The sequence below is a fragment of the Asterias amurensis genome, chromosome 5 (assembly GCF_032118995.1).
Source record: "Asterias amurensis chromosome 5, ASM3211899v1".
NCBI lineage: Eukaryota > Metazoa > Echinodermata > Asteroidea > Forcipulatida > Asteriidae > Asterias > Asterias amurensis.
Genome location: NC_092652.1, coordinates 3,875,752 through 3,890,772, shown reverse-complemented (window position 1 = coordinate 3,890,772; position 15,021 = coordinate 3,875,752). Strand labels below are relative to the sequence as shown.

General features: G+C 37.2%; 1 protein-coding gene across 1 annotated transcript; it reads right to left on the bottom strand.

The window, feature by feature from the left end:
* Window positions 1-407: 407 nt before the first annotated feature.
* LOC139937728 (E3 ubiquitin-protein ligase RNF113A-like) lies at window positions 408-10,758 on the bottom strand. The gene is made up of 9 exons (XM_071933017.1): window positions 10,607-10,758; window positions 9,925-10,004; window positions 8,805-8,912; window positions 6,835-6,942; window positions 5,681-5,790; window positions 4,826-5,025; window positions 3,805-3,901; window positions 2,493-2,599; window positions 408-1,965 (listed from the first exon to the last, which is right to left on the bottom strand). Exons 1-9 carry the CDS (start codon window positions 10,713-10,715, stop codon window positions 1,877-1,879), a joined length of 1,008 nt encoding a protein of 335 aa, XP_071789118.1. The 5' UTR covers window positions 10,716-10,758; the 3' UTR covers window positions 408-1,876.
* Between the last annotated feature and the right edge of the window lie 4,263 nt (window positions 10,759-15,021).

Genomic DNA, 15,021 nt, shown 5'->3' with positions numbered 1-15,021 from the left:
AAAAACCAAACAGCCGTATATGTTTTTCAGTTTCTTGAACATCACGAAGCAGGACTTATATAATGTAAAAGAATCATGAATAATTTAGTTAAAAATGCCTCATTTGTGATCATAGAGGTCTGGATTAACGTTCAGTTTGTACTCTTCTCAAAAGAATATTTTTGTTGCCACAATTTTTTTTCTTTCTCTCATTCCATTTCTTGATAAACTCACTTGGGTGTTTCTATATCTAAATATCTCAAATAAGAATTTTTAGTGAAATTACAATGGTTCACCTGGTCTCAAAGAGTAACCATTTAACGTATTTCTAAAACTTCAGTGCAGAATAACTCTCACTGAAGCTTTATGGTTTACAAGAACAGTTGAAGTGACAAAGAACAACCACAAACAAACTTATTTTCACTATCAGTTTAATATTTCTTCAGAAATAAATATAAATACAAATTACTTGTTGTTCAAAGTTTTTTGTAAACAAGAAAAAGTAAAAAGTCATTAAAGTTTGCCAAAACAAGATTAATCTTGGCTTATATTGGCAAAAAGAATAAATTTGAAACACTTAATATCAAACATTGTTGGTTTATGAACAAGTAAGGCCTGATCGATGAAACCAATTCAACAAACTCTATCGTTGCCAAACAATTTATGAAGCAATATAGCTTACTTGTGCAAGCATGAAGGAAGGCTCAATAGTGCTAACAGTTGTTATACACTTGATATATGTGGGAAACAATGGCATAAATGTAGGTTCATAGTTCACATCAGCTGTTTATAGGGGGGTAAAACAATGACTTTCTGGTTAAAAACGGAGAAAAGACCTCCCTGTATTTTTTGTAATCCTCAGATTCCTCTAGTTTCTCCCTCCAATGTACAGTGTATATAATGTTCATTTTCTCTTGTCTTACACTTTTATTGCACCACTGGTCACGGCGTCATGCACAGCGTATCATCTCAGTTTTGCTTTTACCAGCTGTAGAGGGATTACTTCATCAAGTATCAAGGTAAGAGTAATTGCAATTTTGAATTGATGGTATTTCTACGATGTTGGTAACCCCTAGAAAGTTAGATTCCAAGGAGCTTTTTATGAATTGTATCTTTTGCGTAAGAGAAGCGGACGAAAACAAAATGATGTGGAAAAAAAGAAACGGCTGCTTCTCTTCACCAGGCCAACTTCAGAAGTCCTAAAATAATTGGAGACGTAAAAGTCTGAAACCAGGATTTAAATGTAAAAACATATTTTGAATTGATGGCATTTCTACCTTTTGGTAACCCATAGAATGATAGATTCCAAGGAGTTTTAGGAATGTTATCCTCACCATAAGAGAAGAAAATATGAAAAGCAGGATTTCTTTAAATGTGGAAAAAGTAACGACTGCTTTTCTTTACCAGGCCGACTTGAGAAGTCGTTAATAATTGCAGACGTAAAAGTCGGAAACTAGGATCGACATGTTAAGACAAATTTTGAATTGATGGCTTTTGTAGCAGTATGCCATAAGCCGGCTGACTCAAGTCTAGTGTTTACTTCCCATAATGCATTGTATCACCTTATAACATGGCCGCCCGCATGTAACAGTAATTCTCACTATCTGGAATAAAGCTAGACTTATAACCCATAACATACGCACTTGTATCTTCTTACAGCTTTATTTATATTTTTTGTTAATCCCTAGACTTGTAGATACCAGGATCCAGGATCTTTTAGAATTGGCATCCTCAGCATAAAAAAAGCAGATATAAAAAAAAGCAAGATTTCTTTATTAATATGTGAACAAAAAGTAATGGCTGCTTCTCTTGACCAGGCCGACTTGAAAAGTTTGAATTCAGATAAATTTCTCATCCCTGAGTCCTTGATCGATGAGAAATCTTTAAGTCTTTAAGTTCATCCCTCGTCATCGGAGTCTGAAGGAGCTTCTTCGTCCGGGCTGGCATTTCCTTTATTCTTAATCTTCTCCATCTTGGTGATCAGATCTGAGGTAAAAAAAAAAAAACTTGTCACTGACTGAACATCTAAAATAATTAGATCTATTCTTACGCAAATGCAATGCACATTCAGGTTCAGACAATTTTCAAAGTATATCCAAACTTATCAAAAGTTTCACAAGCATACAAACCTTTTTTTGTGCGCACTCCCTCCCCTAAAAGTGTTTGTCCACACTATTCTACATAGAAATACTTGAACGGCATTACATGTACATTCAATCCGGTTGGTTACAACCAGAGATATCAGATAAAGAACATCGAATCTCAATATTTAATTAGCCGTAATTTCCTGCTTAAAAGATGAGCTTATCCGACTTTCAAAAGGTTAAACGAAGCGAAGCAATGTTTTTATAGTTCACAATTTTTCACAGAAAACAAAAGCGCAAGGCAGGCCGACACCCCCTCCCTCCCAGCGTCTGGTTTGTACACTTGTGTAAATGTTGATAATTGTGAACGACCCCTTATTATGATTAGTAAAACAAAATCCAAATCAAGTCAAGTCAATAAAACATTACCTCTTGCAACATTGAAGAGGCCGTTTGTTTGTTGACTACACACAAAACATCTCTTGCTCTTCTTGTAGTGCTTGAGGGCGCACTTCTCACAGAAGTAATGTTTGCACCTGTCAAGGTTGGGAGAGTAAATCATTCATAAGTTACACTATCTCTAATCAAACGTTCCGTTAACACTCTCCAAAGTTTTATTATTCTCTAAAACGGAGAAATACCACATTGTGTCAGAGGAGGGTATATTCACTCTAACAGGCATGATATATGCTCCTTGGAAAAAAGTAGGATTACAAGAGTAGACCTACATTACATGTACTCACGGTGTAGCCTAGGCTTTAATAGACTTTTCAGGCTATTTAATCACATTTTTTCTAAATTTTCCGAGACAAAATATCATAATAATAATAATTTTGAAGTCTTATATAGCGCACGTATCTACCAAACAAGGTACTCACGGCGCTGAGTTTATACAAACTTTCAGAAAGAAAGGTTATTGCAGTGATGAATTCTGAGATCCAATTATTTAGCACCTTATAAGAGTTTACAAGGTGCTACGGCGCATACAGCAGCCACAGCCAGGCTCATCGGGGCGAACCCCTTCTCTTTTCGATAAGTGCACTGGGTTCTTTTACATGCGTTACACAACACATGGGACCAACAGCTTTACGTCCCATCCGAAGTACAAAGCAATGGTAAGTGTCTTGCTTAAGGACACAAGTGTCACGGCTGGGGATTCGAACCCACACTCTGCTGATCAGAAACACCAGAGTTTGAATTCGGTGCTCTTAACCGCTCGGCCACGACACTTCCATCATGCCTGTCTAAGGAAGAACACCACATTTTGTCAGAGGAGGGTGTTCATTTTGATCTCCCTGTAGTAAACATGACATAAAACACAACTATGAAGTACTGTATCCTTCAGACATCAACAACATCATAATGTTACCAACATTTTTTGGAAAAAAATCAACATTTATCTAAAATGTGCTTACAAACAATAAAATAACTCTTGCCCACTTGAATTGTTTTTCTCACAGAGTTAATGAATGTAAAAACTTTACAATGTTCAGGCCTGGAATTTCAATTTTGAGAGGGCAAGGGCAAGGCCATTTTCATTTTTGGATTTTCATTGGGAAATCTTAAAGTCTATTTGAAACATTTGATGGGGCACCAAGGCCATGGGCAACACAGGCCATGGCCTCAGTGGTCTCCATGTAATTCCAGGCCTGAATATTTCTAAATCCAACGAATTGATATCCTTTAGAAAATATAACTTTCTTCAAAATAAAATTAAAAACAAGAAAGAAAAGAGGTTTACTTTGTAACTACTGGATTCTCAAATGACTTTCTGCAGATGAAACATTTGAAAGGGAGTGCATCGTCATCGTCACTGTGGATTTCATACTTGCTCATATCTGCAACAATCACATAAAACAAGAAACTTTCTAGTTATCAGAGGCAGTGTTGTAGCCCGGTGGCCAAAATACATTGTGCCGCCCAGCACAGATTTCTAACCATATACATTTTACAACAAACGGTTACAAAACGCTTTTCAAAGACCAACTCGACCGATCCAAGGCAACGTGTTCCTTTAAAAAAAAAAACACGGTCAAAAGGTCACTCAACTTACTGCATGGCCCAATATCATGAACAGTTTGGAAACCTGGCATCATGCACTTCAGCAATAATGACCCAACAATTAAACAAGGGGTGGATTTCACAAAGGTAGTCCTAACTTAGGACTAGTCCTAGGCAATGCTAAGAGATAGGACCAGTCCTAAGTTAGGATGAGTTACTGGTCCTAACTTGGGATCAGTCCTATCTCTTAGCATTGCCTAGGACTAGTCCTAAGTTAGGACTACCTTTGTGAAATCCACCCAAGAATAATTATGTTGATCCGCTCGCCCGTGGATTTAATTTATAGCCCACCACTAAAATTTGTCTAGGTACAACCATGGAGGAAGAAATAGTATTTTCTTCCACCATGGTACAACCCTGAGATTCAGTGGATTAACCAGAGCGAACAAGCCCCTCCCCATCCTCCCTCCCTCCCCCCAAATAAAAATCTTGTTACACCAATCCTGTTTATTTTATTTGGGCGATGTATTGAAGATTGACAGCTTCTTCTCCCCACTCTTTTCTACATATAACAATAATATTAATACAGACATCTGTAAAGCGCCTGATACAAAAGCCTCCAAGCTCATAAAAAGAACAGTTAAATTTAAATGAGTGAAATATTACAAGTAAGCAGATTACAAATAAGCAGCTTCAAACAAATGAGTTTTTTTTAACAGAGACTTAAAACAGTATAAAAGGACTAGCCAGAAACAACAAACCTTCATCTTGGTTGAATTTGCCACCTTCCCATTCCCGCTCCAGCTGCCATCCAAACTTGTAGTCTGATCGGTCGTGCATAAACTTGCAGCTGTCTCCGAACCCACAGAACCCAGTTTCTTTGTAGTCTTTACAGATGTCTGGGGCGTAGTCCCATCTCGTTGTGGCCCTTAGATTGGCTGGAGCTCTCATGGGACCCTTCCTGTTGAAAGGGGTTACATTGTTTACTAATGGATAGATCAAACAGCAAAATGACTTGAGGTTTTCATATCAGTGACCACGTGTTGTAAAGTGTTATCTATTAAATGATTTGGGTTGAACAAAGTCAATTGAATAGAGCGGGGTTCGAACCAACGCCCTCCGATTTTATGGGGCTCAACCAACTGAGCATCTTCATACACAGTGAGTAGGGGTTCATGTCATGGCCAAAAACAGGATCTACAAAACGTATAGAAACCCTTAATGGCAGTGGACACTACTGGTAATTACTCAAAATAATTATTAGCCTAAAACCTTACTTGGTGACGAGTAATGGGGAGAGGTTGACAGTATAAAACATTGTGAGAAACAGCTCCCTCTGAAGTGACGTAGTTGTCGAGAAAGAAGTAATTTTCCACGAATTTGATTTCGAGACCTCAGATTTAGAGTTTGAGGTCACGAAATTAACCATCTAAACGCACACAGCTTTGTGTGACAAGGGTGCTTTTTTCTTTCATAATTATCTCGCAACTTCGACGACCAAATGAGCTCAAATTTTCACAGGTTTGTTATTTTATGCATATGTTGGGATGTACCAAGTGAGAAGACTGGTCTTTGACAATTAGCATTAGTGTCCAGTGTCTTTAAATTAAGATTACCTGACATGACCGCTAGATGCATTTCCTTGAGCTGTGTCTCTCTTCTCAATGTATGTGTGATAATTGTTGATGCCTCTGTAAATCTTGTCATCCTCTTTATCTTTAAGATCCTAAAATAAAATGTGAAGACAATAAAGCTTATCTCACTTTCTGTTCCTCGACTAAAATAGTGGCTTCTTTTATAGCCCTATCCGTCACTCAGTGACGCTCAAGGCGCTCCAATATTCGGGATTAACTTGCAAGGTGTTGTGGGGCTTTGTTTGAAGTATGAGACGTACTCCTTTTACATAGCACCATATCTAACGATTTACCAGATGATGTGGCGCAATATGCAGCAGATCCTAAAATAAAATGTGAAGACAATAAAGCTTATCTCACTTTCTGTTCCTCTACTAAAATAGTGGCTTCTTATAAAGCAAAGGCACTTCAACATTCGGGATTAACCTGCAAGATATTGTAGGCCTTTGTTTGAAGTATGAGACCTACTAGACTCCTTTTACATAGCACCATATGTAATGATAAGATGATGTGGTGCAATATGCAGCAAATCAAACCAGGAACACCGGGGCGAACCCCTTCTCTTTTCGATAAGTGCACCGTGTTCTTTTACGCGCGTTACACAACACACAGGGCCACTTGCTTTCAGTCCCATTCGAAGGAGGAAGCAATCATGGTGAAGTGTCTTGCTTAAGGACAAAAGTGTCCTGGCCGGGACTGAAACCAACACTCTGCTGATCAGAAACAAAAAAGCTTGAATCCAGTGGCCGATTTCACAAAGCAATAGACCTTATGCATTGACGTCATCCAGCGGCCATCTTAGTGGAAAAACGGTGACGAAACAATCAAAACACACAGATTTGTATGCACGGCGCACAGGATTGGCCGATGAACAACCTCCTTTTGACCTCTAGGTGAGGGCGCCCTACTGAAATGACGTCATGTGCATAAGGTCTATAAAATTCATCGCAAGACAAATTTTCAGTATTACCATTGTAATTTGTATTGTGACATCACACTTTACTTTAGCAACTACGATTTATTTGCAGTTAAGGTCAATCTTAGCTCTTCGTGAAATCAGCCGCCTCTGTGCTCTTATCCAGCCTTGACACACCCCTATGATTTTAAGACTTGACCCTCAAATCAAAGAGTCTCACCTTGTTAATTTCTTTTCTCTTTTCAAAGATTGCCTGAGCATCTAGAGCGTTATCGGTATCGATGTTAACAGTCGCTGTAGCTCCCCTGTCATCTGGACCTTCTGGTTTCTACAAACAATACAAAGTAAACACGATATCATTCATAAACAATCCTTAAACAGAACTGTTATTTGATCAAACAACTCCACAATAAGCTGGATATTTCCAGCCAGGCTTGGAGTTTCATCTTTGAGAGGGCAAGGCCAGTTTCAGTTTGCAAAGGGCACTTACAGTGGAACATCTTATAGCTATGGGAAACTTTTGAGAAGGCACCATGGCCAAGACCAGGGAAACAGCAGAGGACATAGCCTCCATAAAATCTCTTTTTATCTTAAGGCCGAGTAAAAAAAGAAACATGTTCAGCGTCCCTGGCCACTTCCTTTTTTATTTTATTTTTTTATGCAAATCTTTTTTTTTAAATGTTTTTTTTTAAATTCTATTTTATGAAAAAAGGCTGATTTTAAACGATCTCAGCTAAAACAATCTTCATGTGTTGTCTGAATGTCTTCACCAAAATGTTTCATTTATGTATTGTGTGTTTAGGCAGTAGAAAAAAACAACTTGACAAAAACGACGAATATTTGACATTTGGAAAAGAATGGTGGACATTTTGAAATAAAAAGTAAAAAGCCCCTCCTCCTTCCTTTTTTTTTGTGAAACCTGGACGCTAAACATGTTTCCTTTTTTACTTGGCCCAAGATATGAAGCATAATGCATGGCAAGAGAAAACACATTTCTTTCAATGACGGACCGTTACTAGTTTATCATTCAGGACAATGGTAAGGACAGGGTACGGGATGTTTCAACAGGCCTGGAATTCATCTTTGAGGGGGCAAGGCCATTATCATTTTGAAAAGGGCACTTCAACAGGAAACTTTTGTAGGATTTAAAACTTTGCATGGTGGAAATACGATATAGAAAGGTTTGCGGTAACACCATGTAATGACTATCTCTAATGAGTTGGGTTAGTTCTGAAAAGAACCATTGGTTTCAACTCGACGTTTCGATCGGTATGCTCTGATCGTCTCCTGGAGAAAGCTGGACGGAACTTTTGGACGGTTCTTTTTACAGTTCTTGCCAGAGCTCAGAGTGTGCGCGCACAGTACTGAGCATGTGCGCGCATACTCAGTAAGCTTGGGCGATATCACGATATTATCGAATATCGCGATATTAATTTGGACACGATTTCGATATCGGATGGATTTGGTTTTAATAGAAATATCGATATATCGCGATATATCGCGATATATCGCAATAATCGCGATAATTGCGATATATCGATATATCGATTAAATATCGCGATGTATTTGCTAGCTGATACCCCATAGATTTGGAGTAAAACCAGAAGAATAGGTCATTAGAACACCTCTCTTATACTAGGAATGTCTCTTCTACAACTTTCACTTGGAGTTTTAAGTCTGATGATGTCAAATTTCATTAATCGCGATTATATCGAATATCGCGATATATTGCCGGCGATATATCGTGAATAAAATAAATCGATATCGCCCAAGCTTAATACTCAGAGCCACAACAAGGGCCGTTACGTCTGCTGCCTCCAGCGTCCCCAAAGTCTCCCATTGTAAAAAATTGAAGGGGCACCAAGGCCAAGACTCTGGCAATGGATATCATGGTCTCCGTGGCCTCCTTGTCACGCCCGCGCCCCAATTTCATAGAGCTGCTAAGCACAAAAAAATTGCTTAGCACGAAGTTACTTCTTTAATAAAAACAAGGTTACCAACCAAATTTCTGTTCGTTGCATATTGCTTGTTCCTGGTATTCAGCTGTTGTTTGCTTATCCTGAGTATCAAATGGATATTTGGTTGGTAAGAAATTTCACGCTTAGCAAATTTGTGTGCTCAGCAGCTCTATGAAATTGGGCCCAGGCCTGTTGCTATTGAATCGGCTATGACAAAATGTTATACTCATACTGCTGATCTGGTTGATTGATATGAAACCCTGAAGTCCTTCTCCGTTGATTTCTCGTTGTCACTTCTGCTATCGTAGTCAACTTTCTGTCGCTCTTGAAGTTTTTTGGTCTAAAAGACAAAAGAAGAAGAAAGGCAGACAGACGAGGTGAATGAAAAATTAATTAATAAACAATTTGCAAAAAATGGGTCAAATTCAACAACAGTTGATTTATGAATTCATTTAAGGAATACCTTTCGTTGAAATGGGTAACTCAGTAGTAATCAATTTAAAAAAAAAACTATTGGTAATTGTCAAAGGCCAGTCTTCTCAGTTGGTGTATCTCAGCATTATGCATAAAATAAAAAACCTGTGAAAATTTGAGCTCAATCGGTCGTCGAACTTGTGAGATAATAATGAAAGAAAAAACAACCTTGTCACACCAAGTTGTGTGCGTTTAGATGGTTGATTTCGAGACCTCAAGTTCTAAATCTGAGGTCTCGAAATCAAATTTGTGGAAAATTACTTCTTTCTCAAAAACTATGGCACTTCAGAGGGAGCTGTTTCTCACAATGTTTTATACCATCAACCTCTCATCATAACTCGTTACCAAGTAAGATTTTATGATGAGTAATTACCAATAGTGTCCACTGCCTTTAATAGAGTGCCCTTTTCATAGCATGCAAAGTGCTTGGATGTCCACAACACAGATCAAATCAAAATCAAAGATGGTTCACACCAAATAAAATCACAGCCGTCGAAACAAGCGGGTTTTCAGCAATTTTTTGAATATTTCAAGTGAGTTTGCATTTCTGCAGCTATCAGGTTGTGAGGTCCACATCAGTGAGTTTCACTGAGTTTCACCGAGTTCCACATCAGTGAGATTCACCGAGTTCCACATCAGTGAGTTTCACCGAGTTCCACATCATCTGAGTTCCACATCAGTGAGTTTCACTGAATTCCACATCATCTGAGTTCCACATCAGTGAGTTTCACCGAGTTCCACATCAGTGAATTTCACTGAATTCCACATCAGTGAGTTTCACTAAATTCCCCATCACTGAGTTCCACATCAGTGAGTTTCACTGTCAGGTAGTGAGTTCCCGCAGTGGCAAGAATTCCTCTAGTCTCAGTCTCAATTACCTTTTGTTTGAGTGGGTTACTCAGCAGTTCAGATCGTCTCTCCTTTCTCACAACTGCACTGGCGTTATCTTCTCCACTACCTTTAAATGTAAGTAACAATAAAAAATCATTAAATATGTTATCTCCTTTGTCATCATTCTTTATCATACACTACAGTCTCCATTACAACGGACCGATTTCAAAAGAGAGCCACAAAGTTCATACAGCACCCGCACCCCCCCCCCACCCCAAAAAAAGGTGGGCTCATACTAGGTATTTACAGGTTCTGTCGCAAACCATAAACTCAACATTTGCTTTTTTGTTTTAATAAACATTTTAAAATAAAACTTTAAAAGCAAATAAATTTATAGCCATTTTAAATCACGTGAAGATAATTTCATCCCCTACAAAATAAACGGAGCTTGCAACAAGAATTAACAATCACATCGATTCGAAAGTTATGCGAGATTCTTCATTAATTTAAAAGCCGGTGACTTTTCCATCCACTCCTCCCCCACTCTTCTTCATCAGAAAATATTAATAGGAATACAAATTATTAGTTTTTTGTACACATGTGTACAACAACAAGGGGGGAGTTGCGCATTGAAAAGTTATGATAAATTGCTGTCCTCTACCGCTTACTACTACACTACAACTAAAAAAAAGTTACTTCTAAAATATCAGATTCTCGAGCTTACTTTACCTTCATCACTGTCACTCGTCTTCCTTTTCCTAGACTGAGCTAGACGGCCTCTTTTTTTGAACCCAAATGTTGTTTTCTGCGTTGATTCTGGATTCATGGACTCCGCCATTTTGTTTAAGTCTGGTATCCCAAAGATACCTCGTTGATGTATCACATGTACGTCTCTGTGGGACCAGACTTAACACTAGTTTTATTATACCGCCCTCTATAGCTACGTTGCTTAACCGCAACAAACTTATTGTTCCAACCGCTTACAAAAACTAATACAAAAGGCGAGACAATGTTAAACAAATGTAATTAATAATGCATATCAAATAATCAAAATAATATTTTGTGGGAAAGAAACACAAAGTTGCAAACTTTAACATTAATTAGCTAAACTTGTTTAATGAAAGGGTAAACTACAGTTAGAATTGAAAGGGATTGATTAAATATTGTGCACATTTTCCACGGCACAAACTAGCAAATCCATCTTAAGAATCTGGACAACATCAGATTCAAAAATATAGAACAAAGGGTATGAAACTTCGATAGTAAATTGACAGTACTAATTTCAACTCATACGATTGAGTGTTTCGGCCGTCCATGCCAATCAAGGTGGTTTGTTTATCAACAAAAGAAAGGTCAGATCTTGCAGCCATAATTAATTGCAGGCGCTGTTGCAACTTTGGGTGCAAGCCTTTTCTGGCTTCTATGGGGTTCGAAAGTGTTTGACGCCACAACTCCGTTAGTGACATAATATAGGAGCAATGAACAATAGTGCCAATCTTTGTACTATAAGATTTGATAAAACATGTGTTGCATTGGTTGTGAGTAATTCGATCGAAGGGTCAGGAAGTAGGATGCGTATGCACACATCATTGAAAACCAGAAACACCTTGGTGTATGACATTAAAAAAAACCAAAAAAAACAAACACATTATTTTGACATGACACAGACACATAATTATTAGTCAGTACATGGAGGTAGGAATACCTCCATGGTCAATACATATCGCAACTCACCAGAGGCACCGTAATAATTTATTCTTTATGGTAAATGTATTGCTGCATGTGGTTACCATAATAACTATACACAAAATTATCAATCAATATTCAAATCATAAGTATTGTTGACTTTTGGTTGAATCTATTTGAAACCCATTTGTTAAATGCGGCGCAACACTCGAGAAGCTCGAGGTCGTACGATATTGCAATGTTGTATGATCATTCAGCTGGTCGTTGTTGCTCGCCCTAACCATTATTAATAGTGTATGAATGCAAGCTGTAAGTCGTTAAAGGAACACGTTGCCTTGGATCGGACGAGTTGGTCTTTGAAAAGCGTTTTTTTTGTAACCGTTTGTTATAAAATGCATATGGTTCGAAAGATGTTGTAAAAGTAGAATACAATGATCTACACAAATATGCCTCGAAATTGCGTGGTTTTCTTTTTACCTCGTCCAATAACAAGGTCGGCCATTTATGGGAGTCAAACTTTTGACTCCCATAAATGGCCGACCGTGATAGTCCGCGACGTAAAAAGTAAACCGTACAGTTTTGAGTGATACTTGTGTGGATCATTATATTCTACTTTTAAAACATCTTTCTAACCATATGCATTTCATAACAAACGGTTTCAAACGCTTTTTATAGACCAACTCGTCCGATCCATGCAACGTGTTCCTTTAAAGACACTGGACACTATTGGTAATTGTCAAAGACCAGTCGAGTCTCACATGGTGTTGCTGAACATAATGCATAAAATAACAAACCTGTGAAAATTTGACTCAAATTTAGCTCAATATTGGTAGTCGAACGTGCGAGATAATAATGGAAAACATTTTTTTTTCTAGAAAACTACGTCACTTCAGAGGGAGCCGTTTCTCATTATGTTTTATACCATCAACAGCTATCCACTAGGCCTACTCATTACCAAGTATAGGATTTATGCTAACAATTATTTTGAAAATTACCGATAGTGTCCACTGCCTTTAACTACAATAGATAATACTTTAAAGGGAAAGTTTAATATGGTTTGTAAAAACATTCAAATTAAAGCTCAAAAATATATGTTACCATAAAAATGTACTTGATAACAATCAATGGAGAGCTGTTGATAGTAACATTGTGAGAAACAGCTCCCACTGATGTAACGTATTTTTCGAGGAAGAAGTAATTTTCCACGAATTTAAATTCGAGACCTCAAAATTAGATTTTGAGGTCTCAAAATCAAGCATCTAAAGAGATATCAATTTTCATGCACTAACATTTGAATCTGATAAGCTTTACTGTCGGTGACGTTTCTCAGATTGTGTTTTCCTGGCAGGGAATATCGTTTCTACTTCGACATAACCGCTTCAGATTTTCGGCGATTTCACAAAAATGCGACCATGATCTTTTCACATGTTAGTTTTATTGTATACCAATATAAACCACAAGGGTATACATCTACATTTATATTAAGATTAAAACAATCAAACGTTTCCTAAACCAAAGGTTAACTTTACCATTGAAGTTGTATCTATTAAAATAATTTGTTGATTTTTCATTGGAGATCAAAAACAACCCTTGAGAAAAATTAAGAAACAGATTCAGTTAAAGACAGTGGACACTATTGGTAATTACTCAAAATATTTATTAGCATAAAACCTTTCTTGGTAACTAGTAATGGGGAGAGGTTGATAGTGTAAAACGTTGTGAGAAACAGCCCCCTCTGAAGTAATGAAGTTTTCGAGAAAGAAGTAATTTTTCACGAATTTGATTTCGAGACCTCAGGATAAGAATTTGAGGTCTCGAAATCAACCATCTAGAAGCATACAACTACGGTGACAATGGTGTTTTGGTGAGAAGACTGGTCTTTGACAATAATCAATAGTGTCCAGAGTCTTTAAACATGTTTATAACTTTGTTTTTATGATATAAAAAAAAATGATTGAGAATGATGTTGATTGGATAATATCCCCATTTGATAATTTTTGTTCTATTTACATGAATTGGAATTGACCTAAAAATAACAATAGAGGTATTGTTACGTATATGGGTCTTATGGAATAGAAATCCTCTCCAGTTATCGACAATCTATAATTCCACTCTCTAGAACGTATCGTTTTTGGACAAAGGGTTATAAACGTTTGGTATTTTGAAACCACTATTGTTTTACTCTTACACCACAACTAACCTGTGTGGAAGTTTCACTTCAAAATGTGGCAGCGTTTTTTGAGACAATAAGTGCAGAAAATCTGAAGCGGATTGTCCATTATTACGCAGTAACGCTTCTTATAATTATTCATTTTTTGGGGGATACTAACCTGTGAAAATTTAAATTTCAAAAGGGGCAGCGATTTTGAGATAATAATAATACCGAAAAGCTGGAGCGGATATGTCCATAATATTATACGATTTCACATCTACCTATAAAATTATTCATTTTTTTGGGATACAAGGGAGTACTTGTTTCCATAACCGCAATAAGATGGGAACAGGTTCTCAAAATGAATCATACTATATCAGCCCCTGCACTTCTTACCAAATAAATTTTTATTGCCAATTTTCAGTCATTACCAAACGTATACGAAGCCTTTAAGAAAAAAAAATATACTAACAAAATAAAGAAAGCATTCTTTTGGGAACGACCACCAAGGACGCAACAAGATATAAAAATACCATCAAATCGATAATTTAATTTTCAATTGAGACATTTCATTTGGGAATCTAAAAGCCGTAAGATCAGCTTAAAGGCGCCACGAGCTAATTAAAAGAAAAAGTCAAGGACATGCAAGTTATAATATTATACGCGTAAATTGCAAATTTAAATGAAAAAAAAAAAATTAATAAAAAAAATTAACCAGAGCTGATTATAAAATTTTCTAATGTTAATTTTCTAATGATAATGTCAAGACGACATAATTATTAATTATCGGGGTCTTTATGCTTTACCCTAATTCCATAAAAACTGGTTGCCGACAATCGATCGAAACCTTGCTCGGAACAAAAGAAAAAAGACATAGGAGGAAAGAATTGCTTCGTCGGGAAGCGGTGAAAAGGGAGAGGGACGAGGTTTAACGTTAGCAATTATCAACCTTGTTTCCACGTCTGCGTTCTTAAAGTCACCTGGAAGTGGTATTTTTTCAAAATAAAGCTTTTGTCACTAATATATGTGTTTTGATGAGTGTATTGTGAATGAAAAGTTAACTAAGGTTTTAAAAAATCAGTTCTTATGAGTAGACCCCGACCCGAGAGGGCGCTGTTGGTGACGTCAATCGAGGCAGACTTTGCCTGTAATGCATAAAGTAAACACAATTGCAAAGTACATGTACGGAACAAGTCGTGAGTTTGAACGTTTCAAATTATTTTTCCCGGCAATGCCGACCAGGTGCATAGCTGCTGAATGCAGAAAAACACTTTTTGAAATGTATCAACTCACGACTTGGACGGAC

Bases quoted from the DNA above. Each gene is read 5' to 3' on its own strand.
- LOC139937728 (XM_071933017.1), bottom strand. From the start codon at position 10,715: ATGGCGGAGTCCATGAATCCAGAATCAACGCAGAAAACAACATTTGGG. The intron at 6,943-8,804 runs GTATGAGTATAA...TATTGTTTGTAG, and splicing joins ATCAATCAACCAGATCAGCA to AAACCAGAAGGTCCAGATGA. The intron at 3,902-4,825 runs GTTTGTTGTTTC...TGATTGTTGCAG, and splicing joins CAAATTCAACCAAGATGAAG to ATATGAGCAAGTATGAAATC.